General features: G+C 44.6%; 1 protein-coding gene across 2 annotated transcripts in view; it reads left to right on the forward strand.

Moving 5' to 3' along the window:
• LOC135243089 (protein kinase C beta type) overlaps positions 1-23,477 on the forward strand; it is an 85,699-nt gene extending 62,222 nt beyond the window's left edge. Inside the window, exons 12-17 of one of the 2 annotated variants that reach the window (XM_064314611.1) lie at positions 1,268-1,330; positions 1,997-2,135; positions 2,907-2,987; positions 4,076-4,183; positions 6,281-6,421; positions 21,336-23,477. In XM_064314611.1, the coding sequence (XP_064170681.1) occupies positions 1,268-1,330; positions 1,997-2,135; positions 2,907-2,987; positions 4,076-4,183; positions 6,281-6,421; positions 21,336-21,488 (685 nt within the window). In that variant the 3' untranslated portion in view covers positions 21,489-23,477. Of the gene's footprint in view, positions 1-1,267; positions 1,331-1,996; positions 2,136-2,906; positions 2,988-4,075; positions 4,184-6,280; positions 6,422-12,966; positions 16,805-21,335 lie in introns of those variants that run through there. The other variant, XM_064314609.1, reaches the window with a different exon arrangement.
• The last annotated feature ends 544 nt before the right edge of the window (positions 23,478-24,021 follow it).

Below are 24,021 nucleotides of genomic sequence, written 5' to 3' on the forward strand. Positions count from 1 at the left end.
TGCCTGGTGTGGGTGGTGAACTTTGTGTGCGGGTAGGGATGGTGCGTTTGTGTTTCTGCGTGTGTGTGTGTAAGCCGGTGGCTGTCGCCCCCTTCTGAGCGGGGCACCCTTTCGTGGAACTTCTGTTAACAGGAAACGACATCGGCCTTTCCTGTTCCACTTCTCAGGAGGCGGGCTCCAGTGGGATGAGCTGGGCCAGCCTTTTCACTGCAACGACACTGCAGGCTTACACATTCTCTTATTTCTTTTGCCTTGCTGCCGTGGAAACACTCCTCCACTTCACACATCTTCTGTGACTTTTACACATTTTTATGTCGGTATCTGTTGTTAATTCTTGAAGATTGTCAGTTATGTAAGAGACAATGCACATCAAGGGTTGATTTTTTCGAAATAAGTCCTGATATAACTTCTCCCACTTATGTCATGGCTACTTGGCAAATAAGTTAATTATCTGCCACAAAATGAAATAGCATTTATTGTGCATATTTGTACATTACTAGGTTCAAACGTAGTTCTGAAAACAACGGCTATTAGTATCCTAGTAGCAACCGTAAACATACTTTAATTTCACTGAGACCTTTGCCCATATCTCCTGGCTAATGTTAACAGTAGTTACCTACACAAGGCAGTGCATTCTGACTGAACTATACTGTATGAAATAGTGGTCATTTTACAGAAGTCATTATACTGAATTAATGACCACTCCTTGACCAATCGGAATCGAGTATTCAACAAAGCTATGCTATGAATATACAATTAGTGCAAGAAAGCATATATACAGTGATGAAAAGGCTGCATAATATAAACAAAACTGTAAAACTTGAAAGTGTTTGGGTATTTCTAATGTCCTATGGTAATGCATTATATACCTGAGGTGTTTTGTAATATAAGTGGTATATTTAAATAAACATGTTAGGTGAGTTGTGAATGTAAAGCTGGTTACATAAGGGGATTATTTTTACTTGTACACTTTGCTGAAGAGGGTTTCACTGCATCGCATTAGCGCTGATAGGTGTGACTGCAGCTTGGGGTCTCACGCCAAGTCTGAGACTGTGTGTGTGTGGTGTGTGTGTGTGTGTGTGTGTGTGTGTGCGTGCGTGCAGTGTGTGAGTGTCTGTGTGTGTGTGTGCGTGTGTGCAGTGTGTGTGTGTGTCTGTGTGTGTGTGTGTGTGTGTGTGTGTGTGGCTAGCTTTTGATGTCACAATGGAGGCGTGCTGTTTGGAGGGGAGCACTCCAAAGCTGTAACATGTGGCTTTACTATTGGCAGGTTCTACTCAGCAGAGATTGCCATTGGCCTGTTCTTTCTGCATCTGAAAGGGATCATTTACCGGTGAGTGTTTGTAAGAATTCAATATCTGTGGTACGAGGCCTCCAGCCCTGGTACTGGAGAGCTGTTGTGTTCCCTAGAAACCAGGTGAGTTAACTGTGTAATTTATCACTCACACACCACAGCAAATCGGGGATCCAAGTGCTCTACAGTGTGTGATTATTTGTATATGATAATAATTTTATGCATTTTCTATCATGCCAGTCATATGGGAACATCATCTGCAAATTGGGAAACTGTCACACGGGGGCGTAGAGGAGTGTCTTACTCAACACCATTGACACATTTTAACCCCCCCCCACCCCACCCCCCTCAAATAGGCCAGCTTCCTCCAAAGATTTCATTTTTGTCTTTTCACAATGAATCAATAACAAAATCACTATATCATTAAATACTGTATGCCATGGGAGGTTTCAGTTTTGAGACGCTGAACAAGAAGAACAGCAAAGGAAAAATATATTTTAGTCCATTTAGGTTGAATAATTCATGCTTCACGCGATAAGAATATGAACTGAACATGGGTACGGAAAGTGGAGTGTGGTGTTGCTGGTGAGTGAGGTCGGAAGGTTGGAAGGTGGGAAGGTGATGTGTATGTGCGGACTGTCTCACTGTGCATCCGCCTGGCTCACTGTGCATCTGCCTGGCTCACTGTGCATCTGCCTGCCTCAGGGACCTGAAGCTGGATAACGTGATGCTGGACTGCGAGGGTCACATCAAGATCACCGACTTCGGCATGTGCAAAGAGAACATGTTAGAGGGAGTGACCACCAAGACCTTCTGCGGCACACCCGATTACATCGCCCCCGAGGTGAGTGTGTGTGTGCGTGCGTGCGTGCGTGTGTGTGCGTGCGTGTGTGTGCGCGTGTGTGTGTGTGTGTGTGCCCACGCGTGTGCGTGCGTGTGTGTGCGTGTGTGTGCGTGCGTGTGTGCGTGCGTGCGTGTGTGTGTGCGTGTGTGTGTGTCCACGTGTGTGTGCGTGCGTGCGTGTGCGTGTATATGCATGTGTGTGTACATGCTTCTGTGTTGCTATGTGTGTGCAGTGTGTGTGTGTGTACATGCATGTGTATGTGTGTGTATATGTGCGTACATGTGAGCACATGCATTATGTGTGCACATGCATTGCGCATATGTTTGTGTATGTTCTGTTTGTTTACATATGTGCATGTTTTTTTTGGCGTGTGCATGTGTATGCATGCATGTGTCTCCAAGCGTGTGTGTAATATGTATACATATGTGTATTATGTGTGTGTGCACATGTGCATCGAATAGGTATGTGCCTGTATGTGTATCTGTGTGATTGCGTGCACATACTCTCATCCCCCGGATCCTCAGCGTTGAGGACACCGGACGCCTCCGCACTCATTAACATTTTAAAGGACACCGTGCCAAGTAAGCGCTGTCAATTCAGCGAGCAGCAGCCCGCGTGTGTATGCCCTGTATTATTAAACTGCTCCCGCAGCGCGTCTGAAAAAGCCACGGCGCATGCTTTGATTTAGCCGGCGCTCTGTCACACTCCGCTGTGCCTCCATTTTGTTTGCCGAGTGAATCCAGCCTGTGCCCTCTCTCCCCTGTCTCCCAGATCATCGCCTACCAGCCGTACGGCAAGTCGGTGGACTGGTGGGCGTTCGGCGTGCTCCTGTACGAGATGCTGGCCGGGCAGGTAAGAGTCACCGCGCAGCCGCGAGAGAGACGCGCCGGGCCCGACCCCGGGAACCGGGAGCCCGGCGGGCGTGGTGTCTCCGCCTTTAAAACGGGGCTTTTCGGGGAGTCCTCCGGGTGCAAACGGCCCCCCTCCCCCAGGTCAGCTTTATTGTGATTGAAGGCGGTGTCTCTCCGGAGACGGGCGGGGCCGCTTCACGGCGCTCCGTCTCTGTGTTATTTATAAATAAACGTGGAGCGCGCGGGCGTCTCCGCGCTCGGTAAACACCGCCGGTGAAACCCCGGCGAATTGGGGCCCCCCGCTTTGGGGGATTCGGGACGCCATTAACTCCTTATCTCTGAAGGCCACGAATCTCTCACAGAACAAAATGGCTGCCAAACGTTTACGGTCGTTTAGAAAGAGCGCGTTTTCTTTTTGACAGAGAACTCCGAAGCGAAACTCTTTGTGCGTTTCCACATTTTGTTGCTGTTGTTCCAACTGGAGCTCTGAGACTACCCCAGCTATATATATGTGTGACTCAAGTTTTTTTGTGGAAAAATTGTATTACAGTGCAGTCATTTAAATGCTGCCTCGGAGAGACATGCTTCAACAGTTTTTCCCACTGATAGGAACAGACGTTCAGTGACAGCAGTGCTCAGCTGAATCAGGTGGTTATAAATGCCTAGCAGGGAAGAAAGTGTTGAGTCTGCCCCCCCTTCCCTCCAAAATCAGGTGGCTGATTTGATTTCTGTACTGCAGTACTCCCTCCTGCACTATCTGCTGGTAGAACCCTACTATGGTAATGAGCTCTGCAAATGTACATTTTCTCTGTAAATAATAATAAAGAAATGAACTTTATTTGTGAGGCACAGGTTCCAGCTGAAAAAATTTCGCAAGAATAATAAAATACATTTTAAATAAAGGCAGAGAACAAATGGAACTAATACTTTGAAAAAGATACATTAAGAACTTGTGTAAAAAAGGCCAAATAACAGAAAAGCACATAAAATTCAATGGTAAAATTCATGAAAGGAAAGACACGTTTTTAAAAATGTGGTTTTACCGCGGTCTGTGAAGTGGTGACACGCCCAGTCCTTGTCCCCCTCCAGCCCCCGTTTGACGGAGAGGATGAGGACGAGCTGTTCCAGTCCATCATGGAACACCACGTGTCCTACCCCAAATCCATGTCCAAGGAGGCGGTGGCCATCTGCAAAGGGGTAAGTGCTCCGGAAACTGCAGCTGCAGTCCTGCCAGTCATTGCACACCTGCTGTCACGGTCATAATGACTCACTCCGAACTTTCTGGTGTCCATTCTGCCACTGCTGCTGGGGAACTAACTGTTCCATCCGTACCGACTGCGGTCCTGGGGACCGGACCGCTACATCCAAACCCGACTGCGCAAGTCAGTTTGGTTTCTAGCTTTCTCAGACAGGTTGTCATGTGATGTTTCAGATTGTACATTTATCAGAGGGAATTATCTTTTTTTTTTAAACCATGAAGCATTAGCCAAAAATTGTTCCCGGACCTGACCCCTGAAATGTAATCTAGCAGAGCTCCGAGAAGAATCGAGCTGAATGACTGGAGTCATTAAAGATCCCGTGGCACTTCTCGTAAACAGTAGAGAGTTCCCCGGTGTCCTGGCCAAATTCCCAGCCTTGGCTCTCTCAAGCTGCCACCTAATCATCCCCCCAGTTTAATTGGCTCAGTAATTTACTCCTCCTCTACCTCAGCTGATGTGTGCTGAGCGTTCTGGTGCAAAATGGCTGCCGTGCACCACCAAGACGGGGGCTACGCGTTGGTTGCGATTGACGAGAGCTGTGATTGTGAGACACAAGGCCCCTAAATCCAGTGCATTATAACATCATTCTTTGTGCATTATAAATTTGTGTGTGTTTCCGGTCTTCGGTTCCTGATATTTTTCTAGCTCCGTGCTCAATAGATTCTTGTTTCACTAGTTTGAGTCTTTGCGATTGTGTTCTGCATGTTTGCCCAATGTTCCTGCTAGGCAGTGCTCAGGAGCTTAAGGCCCCAGCAGTTTTTAGCATTGTTCTTCTTAATGGGGAAAAAACGGTGTGGATGAATGGGCAGTGACACATTGGTGCAGCAGAGCCGAAATAAATACAAAACGCAAAACCCAGCCGTCTCTTGACCTCTCCCTCAAATGAGCGTGTGCGTAGAAGCCCCTCCCCTCCTCATGCCGCCGGCTGCCATTTTGTTACGGTAGCGTAGTTAGGCGGTACATTTTTTTTGGGAGGGCGTTGGTGACGTGAGCAATTACACTCTGTATTTACCGGTGAGCGGGTCCGCCCCGTCAGTGCCCTCATCTACGGGGTGGACAGGGGGCTGCTGGGAAGGCTCGCGTGCGGGCCGTGAGATCCTAATTACAGCACCGACGCGGTTGTAGCAGTAATAACTTTCCTGAGCGCCGGTGAGAGAGAGCCTCTTTTGCAGAAGCGTCCTCAGTCAGGCTTGAAATGAAGCGTCTTGTTCCGGAAAATTTCACCGGGCCCCCCCCCCCCCACCACCTCAAAAAAAAGGCATCCGGGCTCATTCTGAAACCTCCAGAGCCATTCTCACGTCTTTAATGTTTTAATCTTTTTTTGTGATCCCTCTTGCCTTTTTCAAGAAAATATTTTTCTGACATGGTAGCCATTTTAGATGCGTCCGAGCTTCCAAGCGTCCACTTATAAAAGTTGAGGTACGGGATTGATTCGCCCTTTCATAAGAACACGAGAACACACAACCACAAGAACAGGATATTCAGCCCATCTAGGTTTTCCACTTTATGGGATTTGAACTGCCCAACTTTCTATGCCTTTATTACCTGACCGGGCAGGATGTTCCACACATTGACAACACTCATCCTGAAGAAATATATCCTGGTATTCATTTGGAAGTTACCCTTTGCTAATTGACATCCCCTTTGATTTACTGGTAGAACCTGTTAATCCTTTTTATGAATTTAAGCACCTAAATCAAATCCTCCCTTAGTCTCCTTTCACTTTTAAAGTATCTTAAATCTTCCCTCATAACTTTTAAACTGCAACAAATTTAGTTTCCCTTCTTTGAACTTTCCCCAGAGCTTCTACATCCTTATTGTAGTGTGGTGCCCAGAGCTGGATGCTGTACTCTTTGGCCAGACAAAGGCGTTGTATAACTGACAATGTAAGACCCTCCAGTTTAAAAAGAAACTTTTAGACACCCGTGTGCCTTCCTCAGGGCTAGCTGAAGTAATTACGCACTCCGCTTGGTAAATTGGCCCAATTGGTTTACTTAAGGGCATTCTGCAGCGCTGACCTTTGCCCTCTTTGCAGCTGATGACCAAGCATCCTGCCAAGAGGCTGGGCTGCGGGCCGGAGGGGGAGCGGGACATTAAGGAGCACGGCTTTTTCCGTTACATGGACTGGGAGAAGCTGGAGAACAAGGAGGTCCAGCCGCCATTCAAACCTAAAGCAGTAAGTGCAACACCCAGCCCCTGGCCACGCCCCCTATACAAACCCCTCTGGTACCCCAGACCACGCCCCCTATACAAACCCCTCTGGTACCCCAGGCCACGCCCCCTATACAAACCCCCCTGGTACCTCAAACCACGCCCCCTATACAAACCCTTCTGGTACCTCAAACCATGCCCCCTATACAAATCCCTCTGGTACCCCAGACCACTCCCCCTATACAAACCCTTCTGGTACCTCAAACCATGCCCCCTATACAAATCCCTCTGGTACCCCAGACCACGCCCCCTATACAAACTCCTCTGGTACCCCAGACCATGCCCCCTATACAAACCCCTCTGGTACCCCAGACCACGCCCCCTATACAAACCCTCTGGTACCCAGACCACGCCCCCTATACAAACCCCTCTGGTACCCCAACCACGCCCCTATACAAACCCCTCTGGTACCCCAGACCACGCCCCCTATACAAACCCCTCTGGTACCCCTGACCACAACCTCAGCCCCCTGATCAATCCCCTTCTATAAACCCTGTTAAAAGCCCCACACTCTGGTCACATTCTTTTTTTTAAACGAACACCCAACTGACCAAATCCCCCACCCCCACCCACCACAGTGCAGGCACCCTGGAGTCACAGGTAAGTACTGTACACACCCGAGCTCTTTTTGAGCTCAGTCCACACAGGTGCACCGCCTGTGTCCTCACCTGGAGGAAATATCCTGGGGCCCCCACCATAGCTATGTCCCCGGGCCCCCTGACAGAGCTTCGCAACGGAGCCCAAACAGGAGAGAGTTCGGCCAGAGCATCGCGGTATTGAGAGGGTCCAGGAGAGTACGTTCTGGTGAGGGGACAAAACACAAGTAACCTGTCTTATCTGTGGTTTTGGTTTAAAAAAAGCTAAAAAAAAAAAAAAGCTAAAAAATTAAAAAAAAATAAAAATCAAGATCCAGTTACAGAACACAAAGAACTTACTACTATTATAAAACTGTGCTGAAGCCATTTAGGATTGGTGCTGGTTTAACAAGCATGCAGTTTACAGAACATTACGCTCTGCGAGCTGTTGATTGGTTTCAACAGCTACAGCCGTTCTGGCTTTCAGGTACAAGGGAAGAATTTTTTTTTTCTCGGATATCAGGGGCATTATCCGTGACATGATTCAGCATAACGCGAAATCTCAGAAAGTACTTCACTGTTCTGCTTCAAATGCTTAATGTTGAGCAGGTGAATTCAATGGATCAGACACTAATTCGTAAAATAAAATAAAAATAAAATAAAAAATAATAAGCTGAGGGGAGATGACGCTTCCTCAGACAGGCAGAGCTCTTGATGATGACACGCAGGTCTGAAGCTGTTATTGGCCCAGACCTCTCTGCCCCCCCTTTGGTCCCAGTTATCCAGCGGCTGCTGATTGGCATTTAGTTTGACAGCGGGTCCTTGGGGGGCGGGGGCTGTTGCCAAGCAGAGGTGTAATTGGCTTGTTAGCGGAGTGCGGGCGGGAGAAAGCGCCGGCGAATTGTGTGCGGCCGAACCCTCTGCGGCCGCGGCGAGCCGTCAGATAGCGGACGCTCCGCGGCTTGGCCTTCGCCGGCGCCATTACCGCCGCGCGGATGGGATCCGCTCGCCCGCCCGCCCGCCACGGAGAGTCTGAGAGGCTGCTCGTCCGTAAAAACAAAAAGATTCAGCAGCTGTGTGTGTGTGTGTGTGTGTGTGTGTGCACGCTCGCGCGTGCGTGCGTGTGTGTGTCTGTGCATGCACGCTCGCGTGTGTGTGTGCGTGTAATTGTTTTCCCTCTATCATGTCAGACAAGCGCAAAGTCCCCCTCGTCAGTGAGAAAGGAAAGCTAGTGCGGTTTTACAAGAGGGATGAAGATGCCAGGGCTATATTAAAAAAAAGGCATACTGTGCAGGCCTTTTACCTTGAAAATGTTATAGAGTAATCATGCTAAGTCATATCTGCAATGCACTGGTAATCTCTGTCTTTTCGCACTTTTGCACCTTTTCCTTTATTTGTATTTCTAAAATGTGTTTGGGACATTTCTGGGCATGGCGCTCTTTTCTGTGTAGGGAAGGATGGGTGTGGCAGCAGAGCCTGTGGTTTGGGATCAAATTTCAGAGTGTTTGTCGCTACCTAACCTAGCTGCTGCAATGGCGGTGGTAATGAAGCCCAGCGAAGCAAAAAGACAACCCGACAGTGCTCGTTCAAGAACTAGAGTTAACCTTGGAATTGCTTTTCCTCTGTGGCGTCAGCGGAAGTTCGCCAAGGGGATGAAAAAGCAATTCGGAGTTGGCCTGTTTTCTGTTGAACCTATATGTAACGTTACCTCTGCCTATCCAGCTAGCTTCGTTAGGTAACTAGATGAGCAAAGTTGGATACTCTGGATAAGTTAGCCGGATAGAAGATGGAGGAAGAGACTTTCTTGATTGTAAACACTTGACTATAGCAAGGCTAAAAAAATCCTGCATAGTATACAGTAGTGTAGTATACAGTAACCACACCTAAGTATGATTGACCCTTTATAACAGCAAAAGCACAGAGTAGCATGGTTCTGTACTCCCCTATCCACATCTAAACAAAAGCTTCGAAATTTGCAATTTGTTTTCTGATTCTCTCGGTTGTTCACAGCTTTGAAGGCTACACTTTGCCCTGCAAGCTGGAATTTAGCACCACAAGTGGCAATTTTCTGTTCTTATGTTTCGCTGCTTAATTTCACTAGCTGCACCATTATGTAACAATGGAGCAGTACTGGAAATAGTTCCAAAAATATATATTTTGTCCTGCTTAATTAAATCTCTTGAACTATTTCTGTACCGTTGCTGATCCATTTGTCATAAAACCCGTCCAAGCTCTAAAAACCTTGCTCTGCTCTGGGGGTTAATAGGGGGGTTAATGGCCTCTGGTGTGGGTCCGACACCAGGCCCCCGCTTTCCCAAGGTCATGTGGAGGTCAGCAGAGCAGTGTCCCACAGTGAGAGAGATGTGATCACATGTTCGCGACCAATCACCCACAATCACCTCCTCATCATTCACCTCCTGATGTAGAACCTCCCCCCCTGCTGGGAGAAATCAGTGTTAGAAGGAGGAGAAACGGGACAGTCAGAACAGTTCCAGTGCTGCTGGCGGCCGGCCACGAGACGTAAAAGCACCTTTTAGGGCGAAGCGAGCTGTGAAGGTCTCTGCCGTCTCACTGGCTGGGCTGCTGGGGAAGGGCCTTTCTGGCTGCCCTCCTTTCAAACCCCCCTACCCAACAGAACGAGAGTAATAATAATAATAAGAAGAAAACAACCATTATTATTATTATTATTATGTTTTGAATATTATTATTGTATTTCATAACTATTACTAGTAGTACTACTATAACTAGTAGGACTAACAGATTATAGACTTGTATAGATTCTTTGTAGTCTGCAAATAATTTCCGAAGGAGCAGCAGAAATTAAATAAGATAGGGGGAAATTTATAGAGGGATAATTAGAGGTACAGGTACTCCAAAGGGAAGGGAATTAGTACAAAACACAGGCCCAGGGATGGAGAGAGACTCGCTGCTGATTGGTGGATTAGTGGAGCTGTCTGAGGATGTTCATCTCTCTGCCCCCGTGTGTCGGCAGGATGTGATGTGATGCGACTCTTGTGCCCCCCCCCCCCCCCGGCCTCTCTCCGTTTCCACGGTTATCTCAGGTTTACTGCGTCACAGTTCCACCAGCCCGCTCTCTCTCTCTCTCTCTCTCTCTCTCTCTCTCTCTCTCTCTCTCTCTCTCGCTCTGTTTTCCTCTTGTTCTGAAGGACAGGAGAATTAGGGCTGCTGGGGGAGAAGAAGGGACAGATAGAGAACAGGCAGATAAAACAGCTGAGAAGAGATCAGGTCACCAAAATGATGATAATGGGTTGGATTCTGGGATGGCGTTAGGGCTAAGGTTACAGTTAAGGATAAGGTGTTAGATTATTGTTAAGTAAGGAACTGAAATATGCTCTTAGTCAGCAGTGTCCAGTCTTATCGGATAAGGGATAAGGGATCGGACACAGTAAATTATTCAGTGTTATATCAGCTGTAAAATGTACATTTTTGCTCTGAGTGAGCAAAGTTGTCCCCATTTGGATTCATACAGAATAAACTCTGTTATGAGTTAAATGAATTTTTTTACTGTGCACCTGATTCAACTAATCAACTAATTATGTTCTTCAATCAAGGCCTTGACGCATAGAATCAGGTGTTTTAGTGTTAGGCTAGAACAAAATCTTAGACGCTCCTGGTCTAAGTAATCGTCAAAATGGCCGCTCCCCAGTGTCCTCACAGGCCGCCACAGGCTTAGCCACGGTGGCCCGTTCCCACAGCAACAGCGGTGAGCCCCCTGACGCTAATCGCCGGTGACGGGCGATTGAAGAGAAGGACGCCGAAAAGGACGCCTCGGTTTCTGGTTTTTGACCGATGTTCGGTGACCAGGCAGCTGTGACTTCGCGGGTCTCTCTGGGAAGAACGTCCCACTAACCCAACCAGCCGCTCATAATCTAATAAAATTACTCATAAGTCTGACGTCGGCAGCGATCGCTTTGGAAACGCAGGGAAATGAACGGAGCCAGGTGGACGCGACCTCATTTTAGAAATTATTTTTGGAATTATTTAATTGTTATAAGGTCTGCTCCGCCGAACCTGCGGCCAACGGTAATATGCTCGTTTAGCGTCTTCAGCTCGGTTGGCTCGTTCCTCACGTCTGACAGAACGCAGGTCGCGCAGGGTTTTGTTGCGTCTGTGCTGACCCGACCGCGACACAGGAAGGCTGAGCTTAACCCCCTTCCCAGAATTCCCAGGCGGCGTGGTTTCATTTGTGTGTGGCACACATCCTTGTGTAGAAAGCAGATCTCCGGAGGACGAGGCTAACTGATGACATACGAAGTTGACAATGTTCGTGGCCTCAGAGATGGGCCGATTGTAGCGTATCCAGCTACATCACATGCGTTACAGGTGCCGTTTTTTTTCTGGTCACTCGCATGCCGAAGTACAATTTTTCTGGGCTTTTATTTTGAACGTGACTTTGTTGTGATGGACTATGTCGCGTCCTGGTCCTAGCTTCCAGACACGTAAAGGTTTATGAAAGTGGGCCGGAGTCCAGCTCCCATACTGCACAGCGATCTCGGTTGTGCAATATGATCTCATGATGTGAAACCACCATCCAGCCGCCAATCACCTTTTTGTGTTTTACTTCATGTGCATAGCTGCCAAAGTCCTTTCATTGTTTTATTTGTTTCATTAAAGAAAGAGGGTGTAATGTTGCAAAAAAAATTATTTCAGTGTGTGTTTTATGGATTGGTATACTCTGTGCACACACTGAATAAGATAGCCTCTTGTTGATTTGATCTAATCAGGACCCTCAGAAGCAGCTGTGAGGCTCTTGGGCTGTCAGCCAATGAACTGCTTATGTGAGCTGGTTTAGAGGTGCCCCTCTAAATCCCTGGTCACACTGGGAACAATAACAATAATTAATGACTATGAGGATAACCATCCATCATTTGCTAGCATTCACACCAGAGAACTTTTTTTTTTCTATCCAATGAATTCTACTCAACACTCTCACAACCTCTGCATAATTTTCTTGAAATGGCACTGCTTGTTTTGATACATTTTGTCAGTGGGACACTCTATTAAAAGGAATTGCTGCAAACAAGATCCCAGCAGTTGCCGTGGTTGTGATACAAGGTCAAGTTTGTAGTTAACATTCTGATGTTAACCCGACCCTAATCATTAAATTCAAGTAATTTCCATATTTTTAACATTACGGTTATTGATGTCTTCGTCATTCTTGGTGTGACCAGGTCTTAAGCTCTCTGAGAGGGCTTAGTAGAAAAAGAGGGCTTTCCTTTTCCTGGATGCTAAGCCTCAGATATTGTGGATTTAGCTAGCTGCTAAGGTTGTTCTTTATAAAACTTAGAATCACCCTCTATGCCTCTTAAGGTGAAAGACAGCCTTAATTTGTTGTTACTTTACACCAGAGTTACAATGAATATAAATCACCTCACACTCACACACCCTGTCTCTGTTTTAGCCATGGAGAGTGGGACTCCAAAAAATTAAGCCCAACGAATTTTCCCTTGCAAGGAATGTTGGGCATTTATCCCAAAATTCTGAATTCCCTTCTTAGACAACATTTCCTGTCAGGCAGAATTGGTGGGCTTAATTACTGCGAGCCATGTGCTATAAGTCACTAGCTGGTATGAACCAAGCGCTTTGCTACCCTCTGATTGGTTGGTATCAGTGAGTGGCCGATGACATGCAGTAGTCCTGGCCACTTATTGGAGGGTTCACTCTCCTGTCACTATGACACCACCTCCACATGTCCCCATGGCAACAGGCTTGTAGATTTACTTGGTTTATCTACAAGCCTCTGTGATCCCAAGTTTCCATTACCCATCCACAGTCCTCATTTTGCTTTCATCTGTTCTTTTTTTCCCCTTCTTCTTTCCTTCCATTATTTTATCCACCTCAAACCCCATCACATCCCTCTCTTTTTTCTTTTTTTCCTTTTTTCTTGTTTTTTTCCCCCCCTCCTTCCTTGCAGTGTGGCCGGGACGCCGAGAACTTTGACCGTTTTTTCACGCGCCACCCACCGGTGCTGACCCCGCCCGACGAGGAGGTCATCAGCAACCTCGACCAGGACGAGTTCCAGGGGTTCTCCTTTATTAACCCCGCGTACCCTCCCCAGGAAGCCCAGAGTTAAGGACTCTCAAAAAACAAAGAAACAAAAAAATTAAGCATGAGCCTCTTAGCTGAAATTGAATACCTGTTCATATGCATGTGCACAGTTATCAACATGTACATATAAAAAGAAAATGAAAAAAAAAAAAGCCGGTAACATTTAGAACTGACAGGTTTGAATGTTTATCAGTGAAAATAACCACTAACAATATCATGTGGGACTTCTGTTAGACCTAAATTCAGTTTTATCAGCAAATGAACACATTATAATCAAGCTATTGACCTGCTAGGTAACCCTTATGTTTGCTGAATGTACGCACCTTATTTGCTTTTATTTGTATTTTTCACAGAACGCAACACATTCTTCTTTCCCGTTGTCAATCATTCCAGCCTATGCAATGTTGATTGCATAGCATTTTGTCTTTTGTCTGATTATGGAACCCCATAATCACCAGCTTCTCTGACCTTTAAGTAATATCTGGGAAATTAAATGTTGCCGTATGGCTTTGTTCATTTTATGAATTTTTTTGTTTTATGGAATGAAGGCTGTTCCAGAACAAAACCAAATCTGGGACTAAAAAAAAAGAACAAAAAATTTGCATGAGCTTTTTTGTTGTAAATTCTCTCTCTTAAACAATGTAGTTAGATTGAGACTATAATTATATTTAATCATATAATAATATTATAATCATACACACACGAGTGATTAAAAACAGGGTTGTTTATTTATTTATTATGTTTTGGTTTAAGCATGAAAAGATTATGTTTAAAGGATGAAATCATTCAATTCTTTTGTCACTGTAAAATGGCACTCAGCTGTAGCTGCTTGTAAATAGTAGCTCCATTGCTCTTCCTCTTAAAGAGACAGAAATCTCACCCCTAGCTCCGCCCTCTCAGTGCACATAAATAATATACACCCCTGGGAAGAAAGGGAGTTCTGCCTTCTCATCATTGTCTGTGACACTTTATCTACTAGGCTGGCTCATTATACCCCTTTCCCACTGTAGAACTGGAATCAGGCTGGCTCATTATACCCCTTTCCCACTGTAGAACTGGTACCAGGCTGGCTCATTATGCCCCTAACCCACTGTAGAACTGGAACCAGGCTGGCTCATTATACCCCTTTCCCACTGTAGAGCTGAACCAGGCTGGCTCATTATACCCCTTTCCCACTGTAGAGCTGAACCAGGCTGGCTCATTATACCCCTTTCCCACTGTAGAGCTCTGACCATTGTCATGACTAAAGTGGATGGGGTCAGAGGTCAGGGTGGTATGAACAGTGTGTGCGTGTGCGTGCGTGTTTCGAAGAGAGAAGAGGTCTACTAGAAAAAGAATGTGACAGAGGGTACAAGAAAAAAAGAAAGAGAGAAAATGTGAGAGAGTCAGAGTCTGACAGAAAAGTGAAGGAACAGTGCCTGTAATGTCTGACAGCCCTGGGCCTATACCCAGGAGAAAACTAAAATGGCACTGTTTGGGCATCCTTATTCACTGTTGGCTAGTACTGGGTCCTGCTCCCCTGGTAAATACTGGGAGGCAGAGGCAGTGATGTTGGGCAGCAGGCACACCTAGGTTTTGACTGAAGAGCTTTGGTTTGGAATAGGACATGTCCAGCTAAAATTCCCTTTAGAGTATTCGATAAATAACTTCCATGGCAAATGTTTTAAATGCATACGCTGCGTGCATTGCATGATTCAGATTCAGGTTGCTGGTAAAAGCTTGTACATCATTTATAAGAGCAGCCAGGAAGGGATGACACACACACCCACACACAGCTGTGCGAGAGTCTTAGACCAGTTTTGATTGAAGTTTTACTCAGATGTGTAAGAAAGCTGAAAAGTTGAACTCGGTGTGAGTGCTCCTTGAGGGAAAGAACATCTGCTGGAGTACTGCACAACATACCTTAAATATACCTTATAGTTGGCATGTCATTCCTTCAAAAAACTCAGAAATTCGTCTTGGGAAAAGAATTATCTCAAACTCCTGTGGAATGAGGTTCTAGGCTCCTTTTCGGACTTACCACAGGTTTTTACATTTTTACATTTATTCCCATGAATATCAATTCAGGTCCAGTGATATGCTACACATACACAGACACACACACTTAACTGTTCTCTTGTGTGGTGTAGTGCACTTAGTATGCAGGACGTGTCTCTTCCTCAGAAATGCTATTTTCTTTGTCTGCAGCCAAGGCTAATCCGTGGTCGACAGTACTGAGCAAGCTTTGCAGTGCTGACAAGGGTTTGGTTCTGTAACTCCCACAGTGACCACACAGCCAATCAGACACCAGTCTCCCACCTTCCGGAGAAACAAATTCCCCACCAATTACAACTGGAAATTACTGTCCACCGTTACAAACTGATACAATTCTCCCAGTCTACTTCTGTCATCTGCAATGGTCATTTTCTAGTTGTGGAAACTATCTGTGAATGACTGCTATTTCGTATCTTATCTGTATTAGTATGAAGGACAAGTGTGGCGAGCACAGCTGCTGAATGACCACGTTTCTGCTGTTTTTCTTTTTTGCTGTTTGCTTCAGCCTCTGCTGTTAATTACACATTTAATTGCTTTAATTAGCATAATCACTTATTCAGATTTACCCATTTCCACATTTGTACAAATGAGCAAAAAATCAAGGATTATGCTAGTGCCCTCTCTGTATTTAAGAACTAGTCTACTGCTGTGTGTTTGTATGTTTAAACATACAATTTCAATATTTAAATATAAATTTTAACCTGTCCACACAATTTTTACGTCCCAGGTTATAATAAACACTGCCAGCTTCCCACTGTCCTTGAAATTAAACGTAAAAAATATATATCAATTTTGCTTGCTGATTAACTAGGTTGACAAGCATGATACAAGCATATCAAGCCATGCTACATCAATGCGCTAGCAAATTGAATAGCATTCCACAACCAGAAGTCAAATACCACAAGTAACTTCCTTCTAAATTTATGTCCATCTCATAAACATTTTCCCCGAAGTAGCCCTTGCTATTGTACCAAAACGAATTCATGAAAACCTTACAGTTGCCCTTAAAATGTCATTGAATAGTTGGGGAAAACATGAACCTGCTTTTATTTTATCTTATGTGTTATCTTTTATTTTACCCGGAAAAAAATCCATCAAGTCTTTTATAAAAGGGGGCCAAACATAGTCAACAGTAATAATGCCAGTAAGGTACACTGTAAAATGTCCGAAGTAAATTCAACTCCAGCAGTTTGTCCCGCTCTGTTCCAGACCATTCTGTGCTGAGCGTGCAATTAACACGGGACATTTTACTGTGATTGACTCTGATCAAGAGTCTGATCAAGAGTCAATTGTAGTTGTTTCACATTCCTGCCAAAATCAGTGTTTAGTTTATTACAGGGCTTTAATATGTTTGTGTCTCAGAACAGTGTCAAACTATATCAGTATATGCATATGTGCTCAGTATTGTAACAAAAAAAGGATGTTTATAGTTTATTTGTGGATTTAAAAAAAAAAATGTATAACTCCATGTTATACTTCAACATATTAAGAGCCTTGTGCATGAATTATTAACTGAAGACTGTGATCTCATGCTATATTTGACCATCAGCGCTTACGTGAATGCTTCGAGTTATTGTGTGTGCTGTGTACACTATATCTCAAATGCTATTAATGTGCCTGAGTGTTTTTATTTTTTCATAAGGCATGAATGAAATAAAACCTCAACATGATTGGCTTTCTTGAGAATTACTTTTGACAACAACAAAAAAAAACTTAAATGTGCAATGACCACATGTCCAAGTTTACCTTATTCCATTCCAGCACACTTAAAATTAAGGGGAAATTACTGTCGGAAAAATAGAAAATTGGACTATAAAATTAATTTAAATGGCCATCCGTCACTGTGCCAGTTCTGGTACTGTCTTGGAGAGTCACACAACTGTGCCCAGAACTCGTATTCACAATCTCCAGGGTAAAAAGTTAGACTTAATCTTGCGATACTGCGGGTGTGTAAAATGGGCCAGGTTGTTTTACCCAGGGAGGCAGCTGCAGCTCTTTGACTATGTTTATCTTTCATGCGGACACATTCTCACTTTGTATAACAGTGATATGCATTGTGCGGATACATATTGAGACCAACTCTTGATCAACTGACGACTACAGATGTAAAGGAGAGAGACACGTTGTAGACTAACTAAGCTTTATATTTCACATTTACATTTTTCTGAATAGATTTGCAGTAGGCTACACCTCTGGGCTGGTTCACTAAAGAAAATTATAGTAGGCCTACATGCTTGGAATACACGATTATCGGCTTTTGTTTTCTGTCTGCACATCTTGCAAGGGGAAGTGGAGAAACAACGCTTTGCAATGACCTAACAGTCGTTATGACGACGATGATTGTAATTAAAGCCTGGATTACTGCAATTAGTGTCGATATTGTGATTGTTCTTTCTATTATTAGAGGCTGTAGTCTACGTATGATTGAAGGCAATCTCTGCTTTGCAGATCATTTAAAAAACATAATAAAAATGAAAACGTAGAATCTTTGGTTTATGTTCGACGTTGCCGTACGTGCCCCTCGTTCGGCACGTGGATGCTAATTAATTCAGAATCTGGCAGCCTCAAATTTAAATGAGTCAGTTAGCGCTGCGCGGAGCTTATCAGCCCGAAACAGGTCACCGTTTGATACGGCTATTCTCCGGAGCGTCTGACATCAGCTCAACCGTAATCCGCTCGTTCTGGAAAGCCCCGCGCCTCAAAAGGCACAGAAATGAAAGAATCGACGGTTAGCATTGAACAGCGCGGCTAGATTAGCGCCCACAGTTCCGCATAAGTTGCGTGCCACCGTGCGTCATCTTTCCCCCGGTATGCGTAAGGAAAGATTTCCGCCCCGTCGTGACAAATAAACGCCCGCAAGGGGTTTAATGTTTATACTTCCTGCGGCAAATATCGGGCGGAAAGGTTTAATGTATCTTGTTTAGATTACACGTGATCACTGTCGTTTCTGTTAAGATTCCTCTTGTTCGACTGTTCTGTCCTGATGCTACACAGCACTCAAATTACAGTCAAACTGCCCCCATTCTCAGTGTAATAATGCCAAATACCAGTAATCAGCTTTTGGAAATTTACACACAAATCCTTACATACAATCCTTTCAGAATTAACAAAATGTCAGCTCTGTAGTTTTCTGCTGTCAGGTCGATCTGGGTGTCTGACCTTCGGAGAATGCTACAGACGCAAACTGTAAACTCGCCTTCCCTAGAGGCCGTGGTTGAATGATGTCAGGCGGTCTGTGAAGGTTATCCATTTTGTACCTGGCTGGCCCAGATGTTCTACCACACATCTTCTGTGTACACGCCAGATGGTCAGCTCTGGCCTTTTCCATCCTCTGCACCTGTTTATCCTCTGCAGCGTTATTAAAGTAGGTTTGAAACCAGACCGAAACTTGAGTCTATTAATTGGCGCCAAACCAAATGTTTGCTAGCCTCTTTTATGAAAGTTGGCCCGTCCTTAAGTGGCCCACTGCGCTACAAGCTAACAAAAGTACAGAAACGCATCAGAAGTGTTGAAAGAAATTCATTTTCGAAACATTCAATGAGCTTCATTTCAGCATTTGAGATTTGGTTCTAAACACCAACTAAACCATAAAATGACAAAGTAGCCTGTTCGTCAAAACTATTTATTTATATTCTGGTCTTGCCACAGTCGAGAAATATGCCTTTACAAATTAATGTAATGAAATGGAATTAAATCATTATCAATATTTCTATTTGAGTTTACTCAAATTAACCCACCTGCTAAGGGTGATGCTACACTGAGTAGCAATATAGGCCGCAGGTGACCAGGCACTGCAGTGGAGCTGATGCCCAGGTCCCTGCACTGGACGTGGGCCTTGTGTACACCCCACCCTGGGGATGAACTGGGCCTGCAAGGGAAACGAAGCAGAGGTAGGATGTGAGCTGTTATTTCAGCTTTGCCTTAAACCTTCTCTCACTGACACTATTCAGGATCTATTTCTCTCTTTTTTCTGTGTCAGCTCATGCCTGTAAATCTGAAAGGTTTTCAAATTCTTATTATAGTTTGTACATTTTTCTGTTGTGGCCTGGGCTTGTTCTGCACCACTGACTGAGTCACTGTTTTTCATTCCCTTTCTATAAATGTGTCCTTTCTCGGCCTTCATTCCCCTGAAGTGTCCTGTCAGTTACTGCTTGTCTCTCAGTAGTTCAGTTGAGGTGTGTTCTGACGGTTTATTTCTCCCTTGTGCATTCATGAAAATGACCAGGGCAGCTACACCCACGCAATGCAATTAGCAATGCAGAGTGTTTCAGAAGCAGGGCATGCTCAAATAAGATATGTAGATGACAACTTAGAAAATAGTCCTCCACTCACGGAGTGATCAATAAAATACAAAAACATTAAGTTGGAGTTTAGTTGTCCCCTTAAAAAGCTGACTGCATTCAAATGACAAAAACAATTACAGGCGAAATAAACTGACTCTGCATTCTCACGTAAAACCACCAGAAAAATGTTTTGAATGTTTCCTGTATTGTCTGTACCCTTTGTACAATGTTAAAATTTGACCTGATATTTTTTTTCTACCCACTGTTCACGTGTGGAATAACTTGCCAGGTCAGGTAGTTGAGGCCGAGACCCTTAACACAGTGCTAATGGAGAGTTGGCAGTTAGACCCAAATCTGGTTTGGATAAATGAGAATTTCTCATGCTCTTGTATTCTGTTGTATATCTGATCCGTGCTCTTCCAGTTTATCATAAATGTGTGGTGGCAGCTGATTGTGTGAGTTATATTCTTACTCCGCTCTAGAAATGATAATTATGCTGTGGATTAACTGACTGTCCTCTCCTTTGCCCTGTTGATTCACAGTCTGTCAGAAACTTAGCATTTAGATGATACTGTATGGATATCCTCCTAAGACCTAGAAATTCATGACTTCAGTATCTGGTCTTAATCTCAAAAATCATATATTCTACTTTGCTGAAACCTAAACTTCAGGGAACATTAAATTAAAATAAATTCTATTTTAGAAAATATTTTCACTGCCACATGTTTTTGTCATCCAAGACACTTGTGTTATGGGGAAGTAATTAAAATAATACTTCTGCTGTGTCTCAGGAGGATATGATTTTATACTGGATATAGCAATATTGATTTATGTACGTCTGATGCACTGGGAATTAAATCAGTGTAATACTTTAGTGTTACTTTGTAGAATAATTTATAACAGCTGAGGATGCCTGATGTGTGACTAGGAGATGATAAGGCAGAAGCAACTCAAGGAATCCTGGCAGACTTGAACAGCTTAAACCCACCTCTGCTTGGACGAGGCCAATCGCGTTCCACTGCTGCAGGGTCCTGTCGTAATCAGCCAGTGACATCACCGATGCTTGAACCAATGATTGTCCTGAACGTGTGTCTGACTGATGGATATCAGCATCCATTTAAATTAAGGTCATGTATATGCAGCAGATTCCCCTCGATCTTATCTAATGTGTTAGCGTTGCTCATTTCACATTGAAGTGCTTCAAGCTGCTTAGTATAATTCTGATTACAAGTGGAGACCAGTATTTCCTTGAAAAATTAATGTCGGAAAAATCAACAGCGCTAAATCTGAAAATAAATTAAAATTGAAATCAGCTGCATAGAGATGACTCTTATTTAAAATTTTAGCATGATGTTAATAACACAAATCGATGAAAAAATATGGTTCAGGATCAGTTTAAAGGCTAATGTTCAGCTTCCCCCCGTTTCAAGCTCACAGGCCAGAGCTGTGTCTAGGCCTGGTGTTTTTCCGTTAGACACAGATAAGGCAGCATGTGAACATGCGGTGAGGTAACCCGCAAGCTTGTTGTGTGTGTGTGTGTGTGTGTGTGTGTGTTCGGAGACTGTGGGAATGGCATTAGCGCTGCTCTCCCTGCGGGTGCACAGCAGTCAGTGATTTCCAACCCCTGAAATGTACAGTAAGAGCCTCCTCTGAGCTTGGCTGCCTCTCTCTCTCTCTCCTGCACGCCCTGTGCTGCATGCATTTGCACAGAAGGCTGGTTTGCAAACGCATGGTGGGCTCCAATCAAAAACTTTCCCTGGGTTTTTAAATTATTTTATTCTAAGGGGATCCTGCTCGCTACTCTCTGGGATTGCATGATTGCCTGAAAGGGAGAAGGTTTCTCTCGGGTGCTTTTTTCCAATGAATGAAAGTTTTTTTTTTTGTTTTTTGTTTTTTGTTCCCTGTCTTCCCATGACAGAAAAACCGGAAAGACACATGTAACTTTGACAGGGAGTTCACCAAGATGCCCACCGACCTGACACCCACGGACAAGCTCTTCATCATGAACCTGGACCAGGATGAGTTCCTGGGCTTCACCTTCACCAACCCAGAGTACGTCGTCCAGGTGTAGCTGCGCTGGGTTTCCACCAGGTTGTCGCTGTGTGTGTGTGTGTGTGTGTGTGTGTCTGCATTCATGCGTGTCTTTCCATATGTTTGTGTGTGTGTGTCTGTGTGTGCGTGGGTGTGTTTGTGTGTTGAGCGAGCGTGTGTGCATGTGTGTTTGTTTGTACTCAGGGGGCTATGACCTCACTGGGGGATTGGCAGGAACCCACCAAAGGGCTCCTGGGATTCCTACTGCCGTAGAGATGCAATGCATTCAGATAGTCACGCTTTCATTCAGCCCCGCCCCCTCATATCATTCGACCACCTTTGATTGGCTGGCCCAGGTTGAAAGCTCTGAACAGGCCGAGAATGGCCAGCCTCTGGGGCAGTGTCGGCAGCACAGGAGAGGTCAGGTGGAAAGGGGGTTTTTCGCAGCCTTTACTGGACCGTTCTTCTCTCCTGGGTTTTTATGGTTTTTATCTTCGCGTTTTTGTACATTAATCAACAGCTCAATTCACCAGGCCGCCATTGCACTGCCATGAGTCAAGCGACAAAATAAGACGCAATGCTAAAAATAACAAAATGTATGAAACATCTACTATAAGCATGACCAGCCCAGGCGAAGAGCAGTCCGGCGCCCAGTTATTTCTGTACGGAACGTTTGCTTTCACGATTGGCTGATTAACTGTTGTGCCTGTTACTCCAAATCCACCACATGAAGAAGCCAACACTGAGAATAATATTCCATCCGTTTAGTTATCCTGGGTCATTTTCAGGCAAATCCACACCCCACCTACGCCAGACAAGGATAGGCATATTCGCGCAATGTTAGCGTTTTAACATCCGGTAGGCTAATCTATAAAGCGATATCATGAAGTAGTCAAATTAATGACACATTCTTTAAATGTAAATGTAATACGGTATTATAGACTTATATTTATTACATCTCTTTATATGTGTAGATACATATGTTACATAAATATTATCTATCGGAGAGGGGTCATATTGATACATTTTACAGCATTTTAAATCTGTATTTTGAATAAATGCAAGGACGCTAATTGAACCCAAAAGTGAGCAGCAGTCTCAATGGTCTTATGAAAGAGCCAATGGAAAGATGAAGTCTTCTGATTTAAAAGCCTCTTTTGCCCTGGGAATTGCATGTGTGGCTGAGCTCGGTTTTTGAACGAAGTGCAGAATTCTTTTGGTGTTCCTAATCCACTGCAGCACTCCCACAGCTGATTCTGTATCTGTGCATGCGTATGTGTGTGTCTGTATGTGTGTGTGTGTGTGTGTGTGTGTGTGTGTGTTTGTGTATGTGTGATTTTCTATCTGTGTGTGTGTGTGTGTGTGCACGCACAGTGTGTGTGTGTTTGTGTGCGTGCGTGCGTGCCTGCCTGCCTGTGTGTGTGTTTCTATCTGTGTGTGTGTGTGTGTGTGTGTGTGTGTGTGTGTGTGTGTGTGTGTAATTTCTCCACACGTATCATAATCCTCATGTTGCCTGTGGGAGTGAGTGCTGGGTTATATGGGATGGTGAAACACCAAAAAAGAGCCCAAGAGATGGACTGTCTCCCTGGCATTCTGCAGCAGCTGAGTTCAGTGTCAAGGTACAGATTTAGATGAAAGAAAAGGCCTTGCTTCACGTGCTGATAATCTTCTGAGAACACGTTTTCTGATATATTAGAGAGCGGATTCTGAAAGGAATATGTATCAATTCTTTTAGTTTTTCCCTTGTTTCTTTATAGAGGGGGGCAGGGGGGAGATCTGTTTTAATGATATTTCTTCTTTAGCTGGTGTGCATGCCTGCTTGGTTTGAACTCCTATACTTAAATGTTTTAATGTTCAGCCACTGTTTTTAATCTATATGATTGCTTACACACGGTGTTTAGTTATTTTACCCTTCTTTCTTGTTTTTGCTGTAAATACAAATATGTGTTCATGAGAGAATTTGGGTGTATCTAGAAGTCTTCCAGCTAGAATTGGAAAATTAAACATGTAATGTTCATTCTGAATGGAGCATGTGACTCGTGTCCTTTTTTTTGTTCCACTTGGTCTCCTTTACCCGCAGTCTGCGGCCTTTGTGCTCGAGCACTGTGGTGGATGAGCAGGGCTGCTGTCTGCCAGTGAGCTCATTTTCTGGAGGGGGGTGGGGGTGGGGGTTGGGGGGTCACCAGGTATGGTGCTGATAACTGCGTTACCGGTCCCTAACGCTGGTCCACACGCCGGGGGGGTCCTTATCGGCCCGAACCTTTCCCCGTTCTTGCAGTGCCACACGTTAAATGGGTATTTCACTTAGGTGTAATGCAAGCCATTTTGTGGAGCCTACCCTATTGTATTTGCATAATGTGAATTACTAGCAGCATCGGCTGTCACTGTTGACTGTTAACGACCTCGTCGTTCTTTGCAGTTGTCCAGCTCCCGATTCACTCCCATTCTTTTTCAGGAGCTCACTGAATTGATAGTAGTTATTATAATTAATATAATTAATAGTTTTAGACCAAAAAACGAACTAGTGTGGTAATGAATCAATAAAAGAGGATGCTCACATCAAAAGGTCTGCT

This window comes from Anguilla rostrata, chromosome 17 (genome assembly GCF_018555375.3).
Source record: "Anguilla rostrata isolate EN2019 chromosome 17, ASM1855537v3, whole genome shotgun sequence".
NCBI classification, from domain to species: Eukaryota; Metazoa; Chordata; class Actinopteri; order Anguilliformes; family Anguillidae; genus Anguilla; species Anguilla rostrata.